The sequence below is a fragment of the Silurus meridionalis genome, chromosome 22, assembly GCF_014805685.1.
Source record: "Silurus meridionalis isolate SWU-2019-XX chromosome 22, ASM1480568v1, whole genome shotgun sequence".
Classification (NCBI taxonomy): Eukaryota; Metazoa; Chordata; class Actinopteri; order Siluriformes; family Siluridae; genus Silurus; species Silurus meridionalis.
The window spans coordinates 9581267-9598225 of record NC_060905.1 but is presented as its reverse complement, the minus strand read 5'-3'; the positions used below and the strand labels follow the sequence as shown (position 1 = coordinate 9598225).

The 16959-nt window shown below is 36.4% G+C and overlaps 1 protein-coding gene across 5 annotated transcripts in view; it reads right to left on the bottom strand.

Annotated features, from left to right (window-relative positions):
* The window catches only part of samd12 (sterile alpha motif domain containing 12), an 87817-nt gene that overhangs the window by 44252 nt on the left and 26606 nt on the right, over positions 1-16959 (bottom strand). For 4 of the 5 annotated variants that reach the window (XM_046834381.1, XM_046834380.1, XM_046834379.1 and 1 more), the window contains 2 exons: positions 16042-16171; positions 1651-1791 (listed from right to left, as the gene is read on the bottom strand). In XM_046834381.1, coding sequence (XP_046690337.1) covers positions 1651-1791; positions 16042-16171 — 271 coding nt within the window. Of the gene's footprint in view, positions 1-625; positions 1109-1650; positions 1792-16041; positions 16172-16959 lie in introns of those variants that run through there. The other variant, XM_046834384.1, reaches the window with a different exon arrangement.

The window sequence follows — 16959 nt, the reverse complement described above, 5'->3', positions numbered from 1 at the left end:
AGTTCAGAGAGCTGTTCTTCCTCTCTTTGTGTTGAATGTAGTGTACTAACTCCACTGTGCTTGTGGAACAATCTTAGCAACCGTTTTATTTAAAAAAAAACTTTTACAGCATCATGTTTATTTTAGGCATGGAACCATTCCCAATAGCTTCACTTCAGTCCCTGAATGATTTAATAAACTGCCTAAAGATATACAGTATAAATAACTTTATAATAAGCTGAACGCTGAATAATTAACTGAATAATAAGATAAAAGCTGTTGCTCAATCCCAACAGAGTTTATAGAAACGCAAGGTGAAAATGGAAGAAATATGTGATAATGTGAAAATTAATTTTTATGATAATACTTTCCTTTTTCGGTATGACGTGTAGATGCACTACATTTACATGTTTTATAATTATTTTTCAACAAACAAAATATTTGAATACGAATAACTGTTAAAAATTTAGGGCATGGTATAGAGACGATGGAAAATGTCAAGTTTTGTTAAAACATGATACAATGTTTGTATTATTTGTTGATGCTGTGCTGATTTGGACCTTGAAAATAATTGATTGTGCCAGTTTTTAGAGATTCTCAGGATACACATCAAAATATGTGAATGAGTTACAGTGATGCAAATAGATTTTGAGATGTGTGGGGTTTAATAACATCACTCTAGATCATCACTCACAATATATATAGAAGTAAACTAAACTAAACCAGCACCAAGAATACTTTTTGCAGTGCCATTAAGTGCATACAAATGGCAAACCTTCTATTCTGTTTCATTTTTGAGGTGGCATGAGGTGCCACCTACACAAAGCGTTGCTGTCAACCAAATCTTCTTGCTTTCCTACTGGTTGTTATTGTTCATATTACATTCACTAAATGGCCAGAAGAATGTGGACACCCATGTGTGGTTCTTCTCCAGACTGCTGCCGCAAACTGTGAAGTAAATAGCAAGCTCCACGAAGACATGGTTTGAGAAATTTGGTGAGGAAGAAATTAAATTTTGGGCACAGATCTCTGATCTCACCTCCATTGAACACTTTCGGGATGCACTGGAACACAGACTGAACCCCAGACGTCCTCACACAAGTGTTTCAACTCATTAATGCTCTTGTGGCTGTATAAACACAAAGCCCCACAACCACGTACCAAAATCTAATGGAAAGCCGTTCTTGAAGAGTAGAGGTTATTATAACAGTAAAGAAGAATAAATCTGGAATGAGATGTTCAAAAGAGCACTGTGTGTAATAGCCAGGTGTACACAAACATTGGGCCAGTGTATACTCAGCACACAATGGCATCTTTAGGTAAAACTATCCTAAATGCAGTCAAATGTATTAAATGTTTTGTATTATATGATTACACCCAAACCGACTATATAATTATTAAACCTATTTCTATATAGTTTTCTTCTTACCTAATACATTTACAATCTTTACATATGTTAAGCATTGATAATATACTTGGATTAGCAAAATCATTTAATAGGAAACACAAAACCCGTCTTAGTTACATTAAAGAAAATTTGATCTGCTATGATATATGTTTGCAGTGCACACTATATTATTCCAACAGTGAGAAAATGCTTTCTAACAGAACTTACAGTACAGTACATTTATCTATGTGTGTGTGTGTGTGTGTGTGTTTGTGTCTGCGTACCTTGTGTGAGGAGCTGCAGGGTGCGGACCTCTTCTCTGACGCGGAGCTGCAGGACCTGTTGCAGGATGAACTGTCTCTGGCTCTCTTGCATGATACCCATCCTCTCCAGCTTCCTGTCTGTCAGCCTCATCAAAGCTCGGCCTGAAAACACAAAGATCTTACTTAGCACCTACTTCCAAGTGAATTCAGCGAAGTAACAGATATCAACAGTAATTACAAGGCTAATATTTACCAAGTATTTACACAAACAACGCCATAATTCAACACGGCTAATACCAGCAGCATGAACCGAACCTACGCAGACGAGTCTAACTGGCATGTAAAGACTTTAGTGTAGCACTCAATTCTCTGCAATGTATTGAAAGGAAAAACACTAATGAAAACATTTACTGGATTTTTTTTTTTTGCTCCAGATAACATTCTGGTCAAGGTCAGATGAAGTTTAATAAATTTCTTAACAGTTCCTGGTTTCTTAATGACATTGTGAATAATCCACGTCTAATAAATCTTCATTGCCCCAATCTGATATTTGCCATTTTTGTTATTCGGAATGAGGCACATCGCTTTGTATGGGACAAACAACAGAATTTTAGCTTTGTCTTTGAATAAGACATTGCACATTCGTTCACTCAGAAGCTTGATAAATATACAGCATTCAGCTATGATACAGAATATGAGCTCTTATGAATCCTCGTTTTTGTTTGATGACGCAAGCAGAGACATCGCTTTCACATTCTCTCGCTCGCTCTCTTTGTGAAATTCTCCCAGTCACTATTATCTATAAAATGGGTTAGCCAGTGGAGTGATGCTGATGTGACCATTTTCCTGCTCTGCAAAAGCATTTACGCCAGCCGTGGTTGTTGACAGCCAGACGGTTATTTAGAGCAAAATGTGTGCTCCATGTGTGCAAACCTGCTTAAAGCGCCCTAACAAATCAGGCCTCTAAAATTGCCAACCACCTTTTCCATAGAGAGTGTAATGTGGAAATTCCACCAAAAAAAAAAAAAAAACGCATCTCAATGAGAAAGAGTAGATGGAAAGACTCCAGGAATCCTTTAATGGACACAATGGTTACAGAGCCTGTACAGAGCAAAGAAAGCGTGACAATAGAATAAATGAAACAGGAACGAGAACAAAAGGTAGAAACTGTCCTTATTATTTAGTAAGCTTGATTGAAATTGGACACTTTTGCAATATAATTGATGGATTAAAAAAGCATAGCAACAACGGCAGTGCTTCCAGGCCTGTCACTGAGCAACAGATGTGTCAAACGACATATCAAATTTTTACTGACATTTAAAAAACACCTACAATCAGTTTCTGGCTGGGTGCTATGTTTAGCCATGCTACATTGGAAAAAGAGAATAAGGAGAATAAGGGCTCTTATGTAGGTGGACGTGATCAGACTGAGGCTTCTCCATAAAATGGACGTGGGCCAGACGAGCTCTTCATTTGGCAGCCGGAGCTGGAACCTAGTCCTTCTTTCTGACTCAGTGCCTTCAAAATCCCAGAAAGAGGCAGAATAGAATGAGTCAAACCACAGTTAATACTAGTGCACTGAAGAGAAGAGAGGGAGAAGAGAAGACAGAGGGGGGAGATAAGAGGGAATATGAGAAAATAGAGGACGAAACAAGAGAAGAGCAGATGAAGTGAGGAGATTCAAAGACAGTCGGCAAATTATAAACCAAACAAGCAGCAAGGGAACTGGGAACGAAGCCATTCAAAACAGAGCTCAGCACATAAACATGTCCTATAAAAACATTATGGATGTTGCTCAGCTGTGAGCATCAAAGGTCACTGAGTGGGAGAAAAAGCACATTACCTTAAGTCTTAAGAAAAACAGGTGAGATGTCGCAGTTCATTCAAAATCTCCAAGTCATCTTATAATGCATGTCAAGTGGGAGAGAAACAAGCCATAAAAGGCAAAAAAGCTATTGCACCTATGGGGACTACACAGTCGCAGACTTCCAAAAGACATTTACTGAGTCACAACAACTGTGATTACAGCGTTTTTACTGTACCCTTACTGGCACCAACAGTATGGTTCTTTCAGAACGGCAACAAGAAGATAAAACAGATCAGCTGGGACTCAAATCCTATAGAATCCAATTTACTAGTGAGGAAATACCAGGTTTTATTTTATCCCTCCTAACTTTTAAAAGTGCTACCAATCACCTGGATACCTCCTTCTTGAAAATGTAAAAGGAAATTTGCATACTCTGATATGTGCCTTTAAAATTCTCTTTTTCCCAATTTTGTCTGCAAGTTGATCGCCTGACATTTCTCAGTGAGGATGAAGGCTAACATGTGCTTCCTTAGACACATGTCAAAGTCAAAAGGTATATTTTCAAACAGCTGCTCATTTTGCAGCAAGTGTGTTGCATGTGTAGGATACTTCATGTGTAGGATACTCTTCTGCATGAGATCATAGACAGCCAAGATTAATTAGTGTCCCAATTAAATTAGTAAATCGTTATTAGTAAATCGTTATTAGCATATTGTTATACCCGATCATCATTCTTCGAAAAGTATCCTGGAATCTTTGGTCATACCATTTATCTGCAGCAGACACAGAAAAAAAAATCTTGTTTGCTATGTAAAGCAATCACAGACGGCTGCAACTCCGGGTAAAGTGCCACGTTAATGAAAACAAAACTAAACTAGCTAAGCACTGAAACACAGCAATAAGACAAATAACAACATTAAAACAGAGAAGTAACTGAAAGCGTATACTTTGCAGCGGTTTTATGAATGAGTCTCTCTATTAAAGGTTGAGCGTGTGCGAGTGCCATGCTTGGAGGCCGTGATGATTGCTGGGAACTCGAGTCCCTCAGGAGCTGCGATCTGACATTGTGTAGTGATTTTTCATTAAAAACTCATCAAACTCAACAAACAGGCTGCATACGTGATCTATTACAAGTGGCAGGGGAGCTGCTCATGCGTGCACTCCTGTCCTGCATGGTTAAAGACCATCGTTCTGCATTTCACTTTCTGAATGACCCTAATGGTCTTAGTGTTTATTGCGTTTTGATTGAGAACAAAGCTAAGTGAATTATCTGTCAATATTATTTCATTCCAGATCAATTTCTCTTTTGCTCATTTGACCGTAAGAAAAAAAACAAAAAAAAAGATTTAACCCTTTGATTTTGGAATACCAGTTTAATTTTAAAATCCTATTCTCACATGAGTTCCTCCAGTCACTGGTGATTTTTCTCATCTTGACATCCACTAGCAAAGAATCGATATTACATCACTGCAGTGATTTATGTGTTCTATGCATAACGCATGCACACACATGAATTTTCTACATGAATGTAGTTTAGACTACTTGTATAGATTTATTGGTTGAAAGTTGGAAAAAAAAAATCATATCGGACATGAAAAAAAAAATTATATCGAATCAAAAAAAGATTAAGTGGAATGTTTATTTATTATCGTCAATAAATGTATATCTATTTGTTTGATACAAATGATATAGAAATAACAAAAATAAATGTAAATAGGCTGAGTATACATGTTCCTTACCCATTTAGGTTGATATCAAAACGGTGCTAATGTCCTACACTATCTCACACAAACTTACTACTTGTCCCACATTTCTTCTGCATCTATTTAACCCTCTTCCTTTTTTTATTTCTGCCAGAAGATAGAAGCTATATTTCTGTAACGCTGCTTTGTGACAATGCCAACTGTTAAAAGCACTATGCAAATCAAATTGAATTGAATATGTGATATGTTTAGTGAACCATGAGCATCAACTTGTTTTATTGATATTCCACAAAACAAAATGAAACATCAGTTATTATAAAAAAAACTCATGAAATATCCAGACTTTTCTAATTCTTTCTCAGTTCATTCTATATACAGGTTTGTAGTGATAATTAGATAAAGATACTGAAATAAATAAGAATGCGGAGAGAATGAAGGCGAGACCGAGCAAATAAGGACAGAGAGGAAATGTCAATAAGAACAAGCTTACTATTTCTCATCCATAATTATGTTTCCCATTGAAAGAAACCTGTCACCCCTCCATCCCAACCCCTTCTTTCCAACTGTCTCAAACAGGAAATCTCCCTTTGATGACATACTGATTTCTTTAGAGAATTCAGAGAAAAGGAGGGTATTATTCTTAATGATTATGAGCTCCTCCTTTCTAATGAGAGCAGCTCTGTAACCACTCGGTAATCAGCGCCTAATAACAGCCTGTTCTTCACCTCCCTCATTGTACAGGCACATAGAGATCCTTCAACTTAAATTCTCTGTGATCCACTTAGAGAACACAAAGCCCTCATCTTCAGAGTGAAATGACAGGTTAAATTATTCTTTTGTACTCTGTTCTCCCTGCTGCTCTATTTCATATAACATCAATTACCAAACTTGATAAATTAGACTCTTTGCATTATAAGTCTTCACAGCTGAAACACAGTGAGCCTTATTGTTGAATAATGATGGTATTTATGGGATGTATCTTGCTTTTTTTTTTTTTTTTTTAAGAATAAAATGAACACCAAGGCACATTGAACATCATTTATCATAACATGAATAAGCAAATATTGTACACTAGCATATTGACAGTGAACAAAATAATATTAATAATTCATAGGTTTGCATTCATAAATGTGATATAAAGAGCCTCTATATTTTGTCCATTGTAGTTCGTGTTTGCCTTTATTACTCTGTCTAACCTCTGCATTTCTGCCAAAAAGCATTTGGATTCTCTTGGTTGTGTTATTCTTCCAGGTGCTTGGCCTACTATATAGTTGCATTTTTTATTATATATCTATTATAATCCTGCCAAATGTCAGAAATTGCATCCTTTGAATTGAATCTAAAGGTAAAGATTGCCATGACAAGACCTTTCCAAAGTACTGACTGATTTTCCTTTGCTTTTTGCTTGTTGTTGACGAGATACCAACCAAGGTATCTTTTGTACCCATATATGTATACATCTTTCCTCTTTAAAATATTTAAACATACACAATCAGATATTTAAAGCTAAAATCTAAAAGCCTAGTAACGATTACATGAACCATACCTTTAAATAAATATACCTTACCTACACTTTCTTCAATTAAATATACTTTACCTGCACTACCCTTCCTTCAATTAAATATACTTTACCTGCACTACCCTTCCTTCAAGTAAATATACTTTAACTGCACTACCCTTCCCTTAATTAAATATACTTTACCTGCACTACCCTTCCTTCAAGTAAATATACTTTACCTGCACTACCCTTTCTTGGTAAAAGAATATATATTAAAGTTGCAAAACAAGGAAATGCAGTTTGATATATTTCTTTCAGAGCATATATAACATAAAACATGGTCTTGAACATAGCACATGTAACAGTATAAAAATACATTTAGTTTTAATTTAAATTAAATCAAATCAAACATTTAAACTTATGTTTCCTGTTTAGCATTACCCCTTCCCTAATTTGTTTCTAAATGGGAAGGTATGTTGATAAGCTGTGATCAATCTAATTTCATCTTTTCATTAAAATACATTTTATATGTATTTTCTATTAATTCTTGTTTATATAATTTTATTCACACAGATTAGATCATTCTCATGTTCATTAGTAAAAAAAAAAAAAGGTCACACATACACAAAATTACACATCCCTAATTAGCTATGCATGTCTGCTACAATCTTCTAAATCCTCCTAAATCTCCTAAATCTGACAATTTATATACCAAAGAATGATAATAAAAAAGAAAACTGCATATATGTTCAATAACAAGACAACCTCAGTATGTATCCTTCACCTAGTAAGGTGCATGTAGTGCATCTTTAATTGGCTTTTATAACAATGCTTTAAAGGTACTAGTTCCAATTGTGTACCTTTATCTATTTTAACGGTGAAATATACATACTAAACATACAAAAGAATAGAGATTAAAGTCCTGAATTTCCAAGATTGCAGATTTGTTGCTAGATTAGCCTGATTATAACACATAAGCTCTAGCAGTTGAATTTGTCACCAAAAACACAAACAGCAGTGCCTTCCTTGTCACATTGTGCACTTATTAAGATCACATCAGTTATATATTATTCTTCCTACCTGATTCCAAGAAAACAAAGATGCTTCAATGCAAATGTTAAATGTTTCAACTTAAAATAACAAAACAGCCATTACAATTATATACCTAAATCAAAATCACCAGAGCTGCACTGCAAGTCCGCATTTCACTTGAGCTAGAACGTTATATTATATTAGAAATAAAAGGCTGCGATCATTCATTTTCACTATCGTCCCTGATCATAAATCACACGAAGGCCTTCACCAATAGAAACTGTATAAAATCTTTCAATAATTTATTAGTAATATTGGAGTTTAATAAGAACCTGCATAAATAAGTACTACATTTATTCCAATAGCTGCTGTAGTTATTGTAGTATGGAATGGATGAACCAACATGGCATTTGCTTTCAATGTGTAAATACAAACATGTGTTTGAAAATGTTTAAATTAATCTTTACTTGTCAATGTGTTAAGTTTGTTAATAATAATCAAATTAATTATTAAGACATCATATATTATATGGTCATTATACACTATATGGCCAAATTTTGTGAACACCTGATCATCAAACACATATATGATTCTTCTTTAGACACCCAAATTTGGAGCCACACAATTGTATAGGATGTGTTTGTAAATGTAGCATTATCATTTTCCCCTCTCTAGAACTAAAACCTGTTGCCAACGCCCTTGTGCACAAAGTGAGTTCCATGAAGACATCGACATCTCACCTGACCTCATCACCACTGAACTCTTTTGGATGACCTGGAACGATGACTGCAGCCAAGACCTCCTCACCCAACATCAGTGCCTAACCTCACTAATGCTCTAAGAAGAAGCTACTTCATATTTGCAATGAGTACAACATGATGATTTGACTGAAAATATAAATAATGTACTGTATTTTACATAGGTATGGAATTAAATGGTCAATTGACTGAATATATAAACATTAAGTGCATAAATTGTGTTTGTGTAGTTCTCTACATACACATATGATAGGAGCTATTTGTGCAATTTGGAATAGATGCTCTAGTTGAAGCTCGATAAAATCGTTTAGCTCTAGCACCTAAAATGCTGCAAAAGAACAAATGCTTTTAGTGGATATAATCAGATCCAAGCTGTCATTCCAAAAAAAAAAAAAAGAATAAAACAGGAGACCCTTAAACCACCTCAAGTCAGTAATGAAAAACTTTCTATGTGCACAAATAAAAAGAGAAAGAAAGACGAGCCATCAGGTTCTCCTTCACTCTCAAGCCAAGAATGAGTATGGGATGACAGCTTGCGAGTGTCTTACTTTTGCTGGTTCTTTATAAAACTATCATCAAGGCTCATAAATAAGCTCAGCTATTAAAACACACCCTTTGTAAAAAATAAAATAAAATCCCCCCACTTTTTTTTTTTGGCAAGGGGAGCGTGAGCCCTTCTGGGGCAAAATACTCCAGACTCATTTGCTTTCCAGTGAGGACATGTGAGTACAGCCTGTTAACGAGAAGAATCCCAGCTGGTTTCATTTAGCTTGACAGCAGAAGAGCTGGCTGGCTTTCCGTTTTTGCTTTCAACTATTTCCCTTCTTTTTCCGCAGCCCCCGTCCTAAGCCAACTCCACACGTGTGTACATTAAATCTGCTGGGCTTCAGGGTAAAATATTTGGAGAGGAGGGTTATGACATATGATTACGTTCCAGGTTGTCAAACAACAGCCCTGAAGTTGACGGGCCAAGCTTGCCTGGCCATTTTGGAGGAACTTGTGCTATAACACTGAAATGAAATGTAAGTATTAATATAGTCTTATGCAAGTCTTATTAGTCGATGCTATAAACTCACAGTAGCACATAACAGACCACTTGTAAATGTGTTATGCTGCACTCAACTAGGGAAAACCCTTTGAGAAATAAAGCTCTTAAAAAATCAACTAAAGAAATGCACTGACCTTTTTTAACCGCTGTTAATGCAGCTCTGTTCTAGTTTTCTTTTTTTCTTTTAGTGCTACCTGCAATTTGTCAAGTAGTGTGGAAGAACTAGAATTCCCTAAACAGGAAATGCCTAAACAGAAGCTGCCATGCTGACAACCCAAGAGGCATAGCACAGAGTCCCAACCAAGAGCAAATCTATGGAAGCAATTTGAGGTCTAAGTTCCATATGACTGATCATAAAAAAAAATCAATTGCTGTAAAGGGGCACTAGCAGCACCTCTGAACGATGCTAGGCATACAAAATGTCATGCCGATGCTGGTTTAAACTCCCTGAAAGTGACATTTGGCAACATGATGCCCAGATTGCTACAGGATGTCTTAAGTAGTCTTAAGTGCAATTACACACAGACAATACAACAGCTCAAAACAACTCAAACCTTCTACTCCATGTTCACCAGGGCATTGACAATATAATTAAAAGTAGATTTGACACATCTAATCCTCATAAGACATGCTGTAAAACTGTAGCCTGAAGGCAATAACTCTTAAAGCAAGGAATAGACAAACCAACATGACATTTACAAAATGTGTAAATATGAAAATGTAATTGTATATTGAAAATATCACAATGAATCTGGCTTACTTCAATACGTACATGTCATTTTCTAAAGTCTGATCCCATTAAACAAATAAATTAACTCAACAATTCAATATTTAATACAATTAACAAAGCTTTGATTAAAAAATAAGTCATCCTATACTATATGGACAAAGGTTTAGAGACACCTGACCATCATGTGGTTTTTCTCCAAACAGTTCACACAAATTTGAGCTCACAATTTTATAAGATGCCGTTAAGTACTGCAGCATTGCAATTTATCTTTACTGGAACATAAACCTCTTCCAGCATGACAATGTCCATGTAAACTCTACGTAAGACACGTTTAGAGAAATTTGGAGTGAAGTATTTGAGTGTCCTGCACAGAGCACCGACCTCTACCCCACTGAACACCTCTGGGATGAACTTGATCAGCAACTGCACCCCAGGCCCCCTTACCCAACATCAGTACCTGCCCTTACTAAAGCTCCTGGGGCTTAATGAGCACATTTCCACATTTTCATATTCATACATCATGTTCAACAAGCTCATATGAAAACAATGGTCATATAGTGTATATGAATGAACAAAGAAAAATTGCTGCTTTATTTTTTTCCCCAAACACAACATTTATAATAGTGTGGGAGTAAATCCTCCCTAAGGTAATGTTTCAATATAGTAAAAAAAAAAAAAAGGGTACATGAACAAGGTACATTTTAAATCTACTATACATTTTTTTTTTTGTTAAAAGCATGATATTCCCAAGCTGTTTCCCTACAGTTATGCAAATTTTTTCATCTTCTGACTGTACAAACCAATCCATCGGAAATGAAAAAAAAAATTAAAAATCAACAATAAGTCTTGTTGAATCTTGTCCCTTTCTTAATAATCTGCTATCAGCTTAACGTAGATCGGTAGCGCTTTTTTTCTTCTTCAAATGCTCAGGTTTTTTTCAATTCAGACTAGATTCTCTAGACGACAAACCCCAGAAATACAGGATTAAAGAATGACTCCTTTCCAAGATTTATTGATGGGCCAAAGAGGAAAACACTTTTGCTCTTAAACGCAGATATGCTCACTGGATGGCTTAAACTATTTTTCTATTTACCGCTTATTTTGGTAAGAAAGAGACCCATATTACAAAAATATAATGTCATTTTCAAGCCCTGCTGCAAGGCAACCCCAAAGATGAATGCAGTCAATTTTTCCATTTAGACCTAATTGCAACACTCTAGTGCTTTTCTGGGCTCTGCTGCTTTAAGCACAATTTGTGCTTTCCACTAGTAGCAGTCATTTTCAACATTTTTGACTGAATGTATGAAAGTATATTGAATGCATCCGGTAAAGATAAACTTGCATGTTGTATCACTGTTGTTAAGAAGAGCATCGCTGCTTATTGTGATTTTTTATATATATATATATAAATATATATATATATATAAAATCCAGAACATCTTCCCAGAAGAGTGGAGGTTATTATACCAGCAAAGAGGACGAACTGTGAAACATGTTCAAGCAAATACAAATCTTAGAGTGAAGTTTCCACAAAATTGACCATCTAGTGTACTTTGGCCTTTGTAGAGATAAGCACACTTAAACGAGTCAACGCATTTAGCTAGCTCTCTTAAATGAACACTGGGTATATGGACAACCAGTTCCAATATTACTTTAAGGGTCGTAGGGAAGCCTGGAGACTCAGGATCTCAGGAAACTCTGGGCACAAGGCACTGTGCCCATCAATTTAGGATTTCAATGACGTTAAATATAGACAAGCAGGCTCAATACAAAAATGTCAAGAAGCTGTTTAAGAAACAAAGAGTCAGCTCTTATTGGTGAACTAAGCCGAATGAGTCACTGGAATGATCAGAATTTAATGGCACACTTTTCTATAGACAAACTTTAAATTAATATTTCTGGCTAGGCTATTGGCGAGCAATCAGGTTTTTTTTTATACTCATAACAAAAGTCACTATATGAAAACAACAGCAGATAATTACAGCATCTGGTTTAGACTACATTCTTAACTGTGCACTGCTAAATAATGTCAGTACACAAATTGTGTCAGAAATGATGTCATTGTTGTCTGGGCAATATGTAGAATGCGGCCCTGAACGGATCATGTATCAGTATATTATGTACCTCAGATAAATTCAATGCAGTGGAGAATGGAACAGCATGTTACAAAATGTTCTTCGGCGATTTTATACCAGACTGGGGAAATGAACCAAATTTAACACCCATCTGTTTTTAACTAAAATTAACTGCTGGTTGTGAATGTAGCATTACAGTGGGTGTTTCTCTTCACTATATTATTAAAGCATTTACGTGATTGAGTGCCTAATTTTAATGCCGTTTTATAGCCCACAACGTCCCTCATGCCTTATAAACAACTGTTGTGATATTGTTTTAGTCCTTGGCTTTTTCTAAAGCCATGGGTAGCAACAAATGAAGTGAAAAGAGTGCCCTGCTTCAATCAGTAAATCAGCACATTAATAGGAAGAGTGCACATTCTGTACTCCTACGCTATCAGAAATATGTGCTTAACTCATTTACCAAAACGACTCGCCTGATCTGTCTTTGTAATTACTGCAGATTAGGGACTAATATCTAATTATGCCTTAATATGCATTAATGGAATTTTAATAACAGTTCAGTGTTCAAATTAAAGTCAAGGAATCTAAAGAGAGAGCAGATCCAGTGAGAAACAGAGAGCTGGATGGTTATGTCTGTACTCTGAGAAACACGTGTAATGCACACAATATATCTTAGAAATTAAAATTGTAAGATTTCACCTTGAGTAAATGGGAATCTTCTGAAACAGTGAAAGCCAATTGTAAAGACATGACAAAGTGCTGCGTGACACAAAGAGACTCAAAATGCACTCCAGTTGAGTCTTGGCACTTGAGGTGAAATGAATATAGCTCATCAATTGAGCTGTATGTGGGTCCGTATTAATAAAACATCACAGTAAAATGGTGGAAATGGTCAATAAAAAAAAAGCTCAGGATTAGAGAGAAGATGAAATTTGGGAAACATAACCTTATTGATATAAATAGCAAGTAACAAGAACTCTGAGTTATAAAAAAGATTCTGGAGGAACTCACAATTCATTCATTTAATCAAGGTCATATGTCAAGGTCATAGTGGATCGTGAGAGCAATGGGTGTGATGTGAATAAAGCAGAGATGGATTTTTTCTACTTTACTTTTCTACGTTTCTAGCAAAAGTATAGAGGTATAAAATGTAAAAAATACTGATCTTTTAAAGAGTGAGTTTTCTTTATTACAGATTCAGTGAAAGAGCCCTAATTCGACGCAAACTCTCACCAGATCTCTGGGTTACACTTGTGAGCTTGTGACAAATTCACAAACAATGATTTTTTTGCTGAAATGTAATGAAGTAAAACAATATTTTACTTTAAAATGCATGGAAGTAAAAGTTTCTACAGGTACTGGAAAAAATAGAGTAATGAATTCAAAATAATTTGTTAGTTTCGAACAGGGGAATATCTAAAAAAATTCAATGTTAAACAAGCTTACATGATGCAGAATGAGGCCTAATTAAACCTGAAACCAGGGGCAACATACTCAGTACATCATGCTCAGTATGCTTTAAAATGGACACATAACTAAAAAATAGATGTTGTATTGATCTTAAAGTTATAATAAGGGAAATATATTGGGTGAGATTGATATCATGGTTACAAGAAACATGGCTGGGGGTCCATGATTTTTTGTATTTGTAACGCCTATTACAAACATATTATTATTAAATAATAATAATGATGATAATAATAATAATAATGATAATAATAATAATAATAATAATCTGAGCCCTTTCCTGTTTGCAGTGGTGATGGACAGATTGAAGGACGAGGTCAGACAGGAGTCTCCCTGGACTATGATGTTTGCAGATAATATTGTGATTTGTGGTGAGAGTAGGGAGCAGGTTGAGAAGAGCCTGGAGAGGTGGAGGTATATGCTGGAGAGAAGGGGAATGAAAGTCAGTAGGAGTAAGACAGAGTACATGTGTGTAAATGAGAGTGAGGGCAGTGGAGTGGTGCAGTTGCAGAGAAAAGAGGTGGAGAAGGTGGAGGAGTTCAGGTACCTGGGGTCAACAGTGTAAAGTAATGGAGAATGTGTTAGAGAAGAGAAGAAAAGAGTGCAGGCAGGGTGGAGTGAGTGGAGAAGAGTGGCAGGAGTGATTTGTGATAGAAGAGTATCTGCAAGAGTGAAAGGGAAAGTTTATAGGACTGTGGTGAGACCTGCGATGTTGTATGGATTAGAGACAGTGGCATTGAGTAAAAGACAGGAGGTGGAGCTGGAGGTGGCAGAGCTGAAGATGTTGCGATTTTCATTGGGAGTGACGATGATGGACAGGATAAGAAACGAGTTTATTAGAGGGACAGTGCATGTAGGACATTTCTGAAGGCAAGGTGAGTGAGGTGTGATTGAGATGATTTGGACATGTGCAGAGGAGGGACATGGGTTATATCGGTAGGATAATGCTGAGGATGGAGCCACCAGGAAGGATGAAAAGAGGAAGGCCAAGGAGGAGGTTTATGGATGTGGTGAAGGAAGACATGCAGGTAGTTGGTTTGAAAGAGGCAGATGTAGAGGACGAAAAAGTATGGAGACGGATGATCTGCTGTGGCGACCCCTAATTGATGAAGCCAAAATAATTTTGTTGTTGTTAGTTTGTTAGTCTGTTTGACTGGTCACTTAAATCAAAATAGGTTTAAATCAAACCTAAAATCAAAACCTAGAAATCAAGACCTATGTATATAATATGTACAATTTTACCTTGTGTTCCATCGTTGGACATTTAAAAATAAAATAAAAAGCCTTTTGGTGCAAATGTAACTGAATATTCTGGGGTCAGTCTAATATTTTGGACATTTAAAGCGGTTCCTTTTCGCAAAAAAAAAAAAAAAAAAAGTTTAAAGTTATTAGGAGAAAGTCATTAAGAATTCAAACAGCGACCCAAATTTGACACCAGCGACTTTCTGAGTGTGCCAGTTGTATTTGTGTTCTTGATCAAAGCAAGTTTCCCCCCCACACTGTTATGTACATCTGAGACATCATCTTTTGTTTATTCTAATGAAGTGTGTAGAGTGGCACTTCATGTTACAATCACCGGAGAGAGAGAGATGCAAATTGCATTGTGTCACTAATTGGTGAGGCCTGGCGTTTGTTAACGATGTTCTGTTAATTAATGCGGGATAGTCGAACTCAGTTGCTTGCATATTTTCCGCATAAATTACTGCTAATTGGCGTGTGGATTGACCAGACCCTTAACACAAAGTGTAATTCGTGATCTGCTGAGAAACATTAGAACGATTTAGGAAAAGACATGCAATTGTTTCAGTAGTGAGTGCTGTTTATATCATCCAAAATATATAAAAAGGAATTCTCGGATTTCTTTGGCAATGAATTTCTGTGATATCTGATTATGGGAAAGTGCAAAAGGAATGAAGTGAATAAAAGGTAGTAATGGAAATTGTTTACGTTTTCCAAGTCTGTTTAATTGAACAGCATTTACTCATCATATCATCAGGTCTGTAGCTTGCTAAAGTATGCTGCCTTAAAAGTGCATAATCAGTTTGCTCATCACTACCAAATTACCGTCTACTACCTGTAGTACCTGAAGTACTGCAGAGATGATAAACATTCTGTGATCAAGTCTCAACCAAGAGGTTGTGGCAGATCAGAAAGAAATTTGTACTTGTCATTATGCACAAGCTAATTAAGGAAGTGTGTGTGTGTGTGTGTGTGTGTGTGTGTGTGTGTGTGTGCGCGAATGTGTCCTTGGCTAGGCGCATCATGTGATGACTGACAGGAAGAGCGTGTACCTGTAATATCGTGCTGTTTGAAGGCGTCACTGTACACTTGGTGCTGGTTTGGGCAATGCTTCTTCAGCCACTTACACACATCCTGCTGAGTCCACAAAGCCACCGGTTTGGACAGTTTTACCGTCCCTGACTGGACAACAGAGAAGAGATAAAAGTTCACATTAAATATACAGTATATACAATCTGTTTTTACACAGACAGATAAAAAGTTTAGTGCAAACATTAAGCACAAGACAGTACTTTGATGATCATACAGCAAAAGCTTAAAACTGTGGATTTGGTGTGTGGGTATAGCCTTAATGCAGATGATAAACTGGGGGCAGTATTGGTAGCTTGTCATAGAGGTAGAAAGAAAAGCAGGAGCACAGAACTGCAGCAGAACTGAATACATCACAAACTGACACCCTGAACGCATGCCTAACTTATTTGCAATACATCTGCTCTTGCTAGTGGCTAGTCTATTACAGACTTTACTGATTTCATTAAAGATTTTTACTGCACATGACATTGAATGTATTGAATTCGCAACTTGATAAAATGGCAGGGTTGCTGGCTGGAACTTCACATTCAGAAACTCGAGGCATGTGATCAATGTAGAATGTACCCACAACAGTGGTACAGTTTGAGAAAGCAATATATAAGAGCTGACATGCTGTAAATTGGTATCATTTGTAAATTATATCACACAGTGGAACCTGGCAAAGTTCCTACTGCCCCTTCGAGGAAATAAAAGATACGATATGTACAGTACATCGGTCCTACATACAGTACAAATTCAGGTAAACACAGTCATAGCAACAGGGTGGAGCGAATGTGTGGATGCTTAAGCAGAAGACGAGAGCCTTGTAAATGCCATTGCTGGAGCCTTGTACAAACATGCGACCCCGGCTGCCATTGGTGCCTGGACAGATCTTTGGC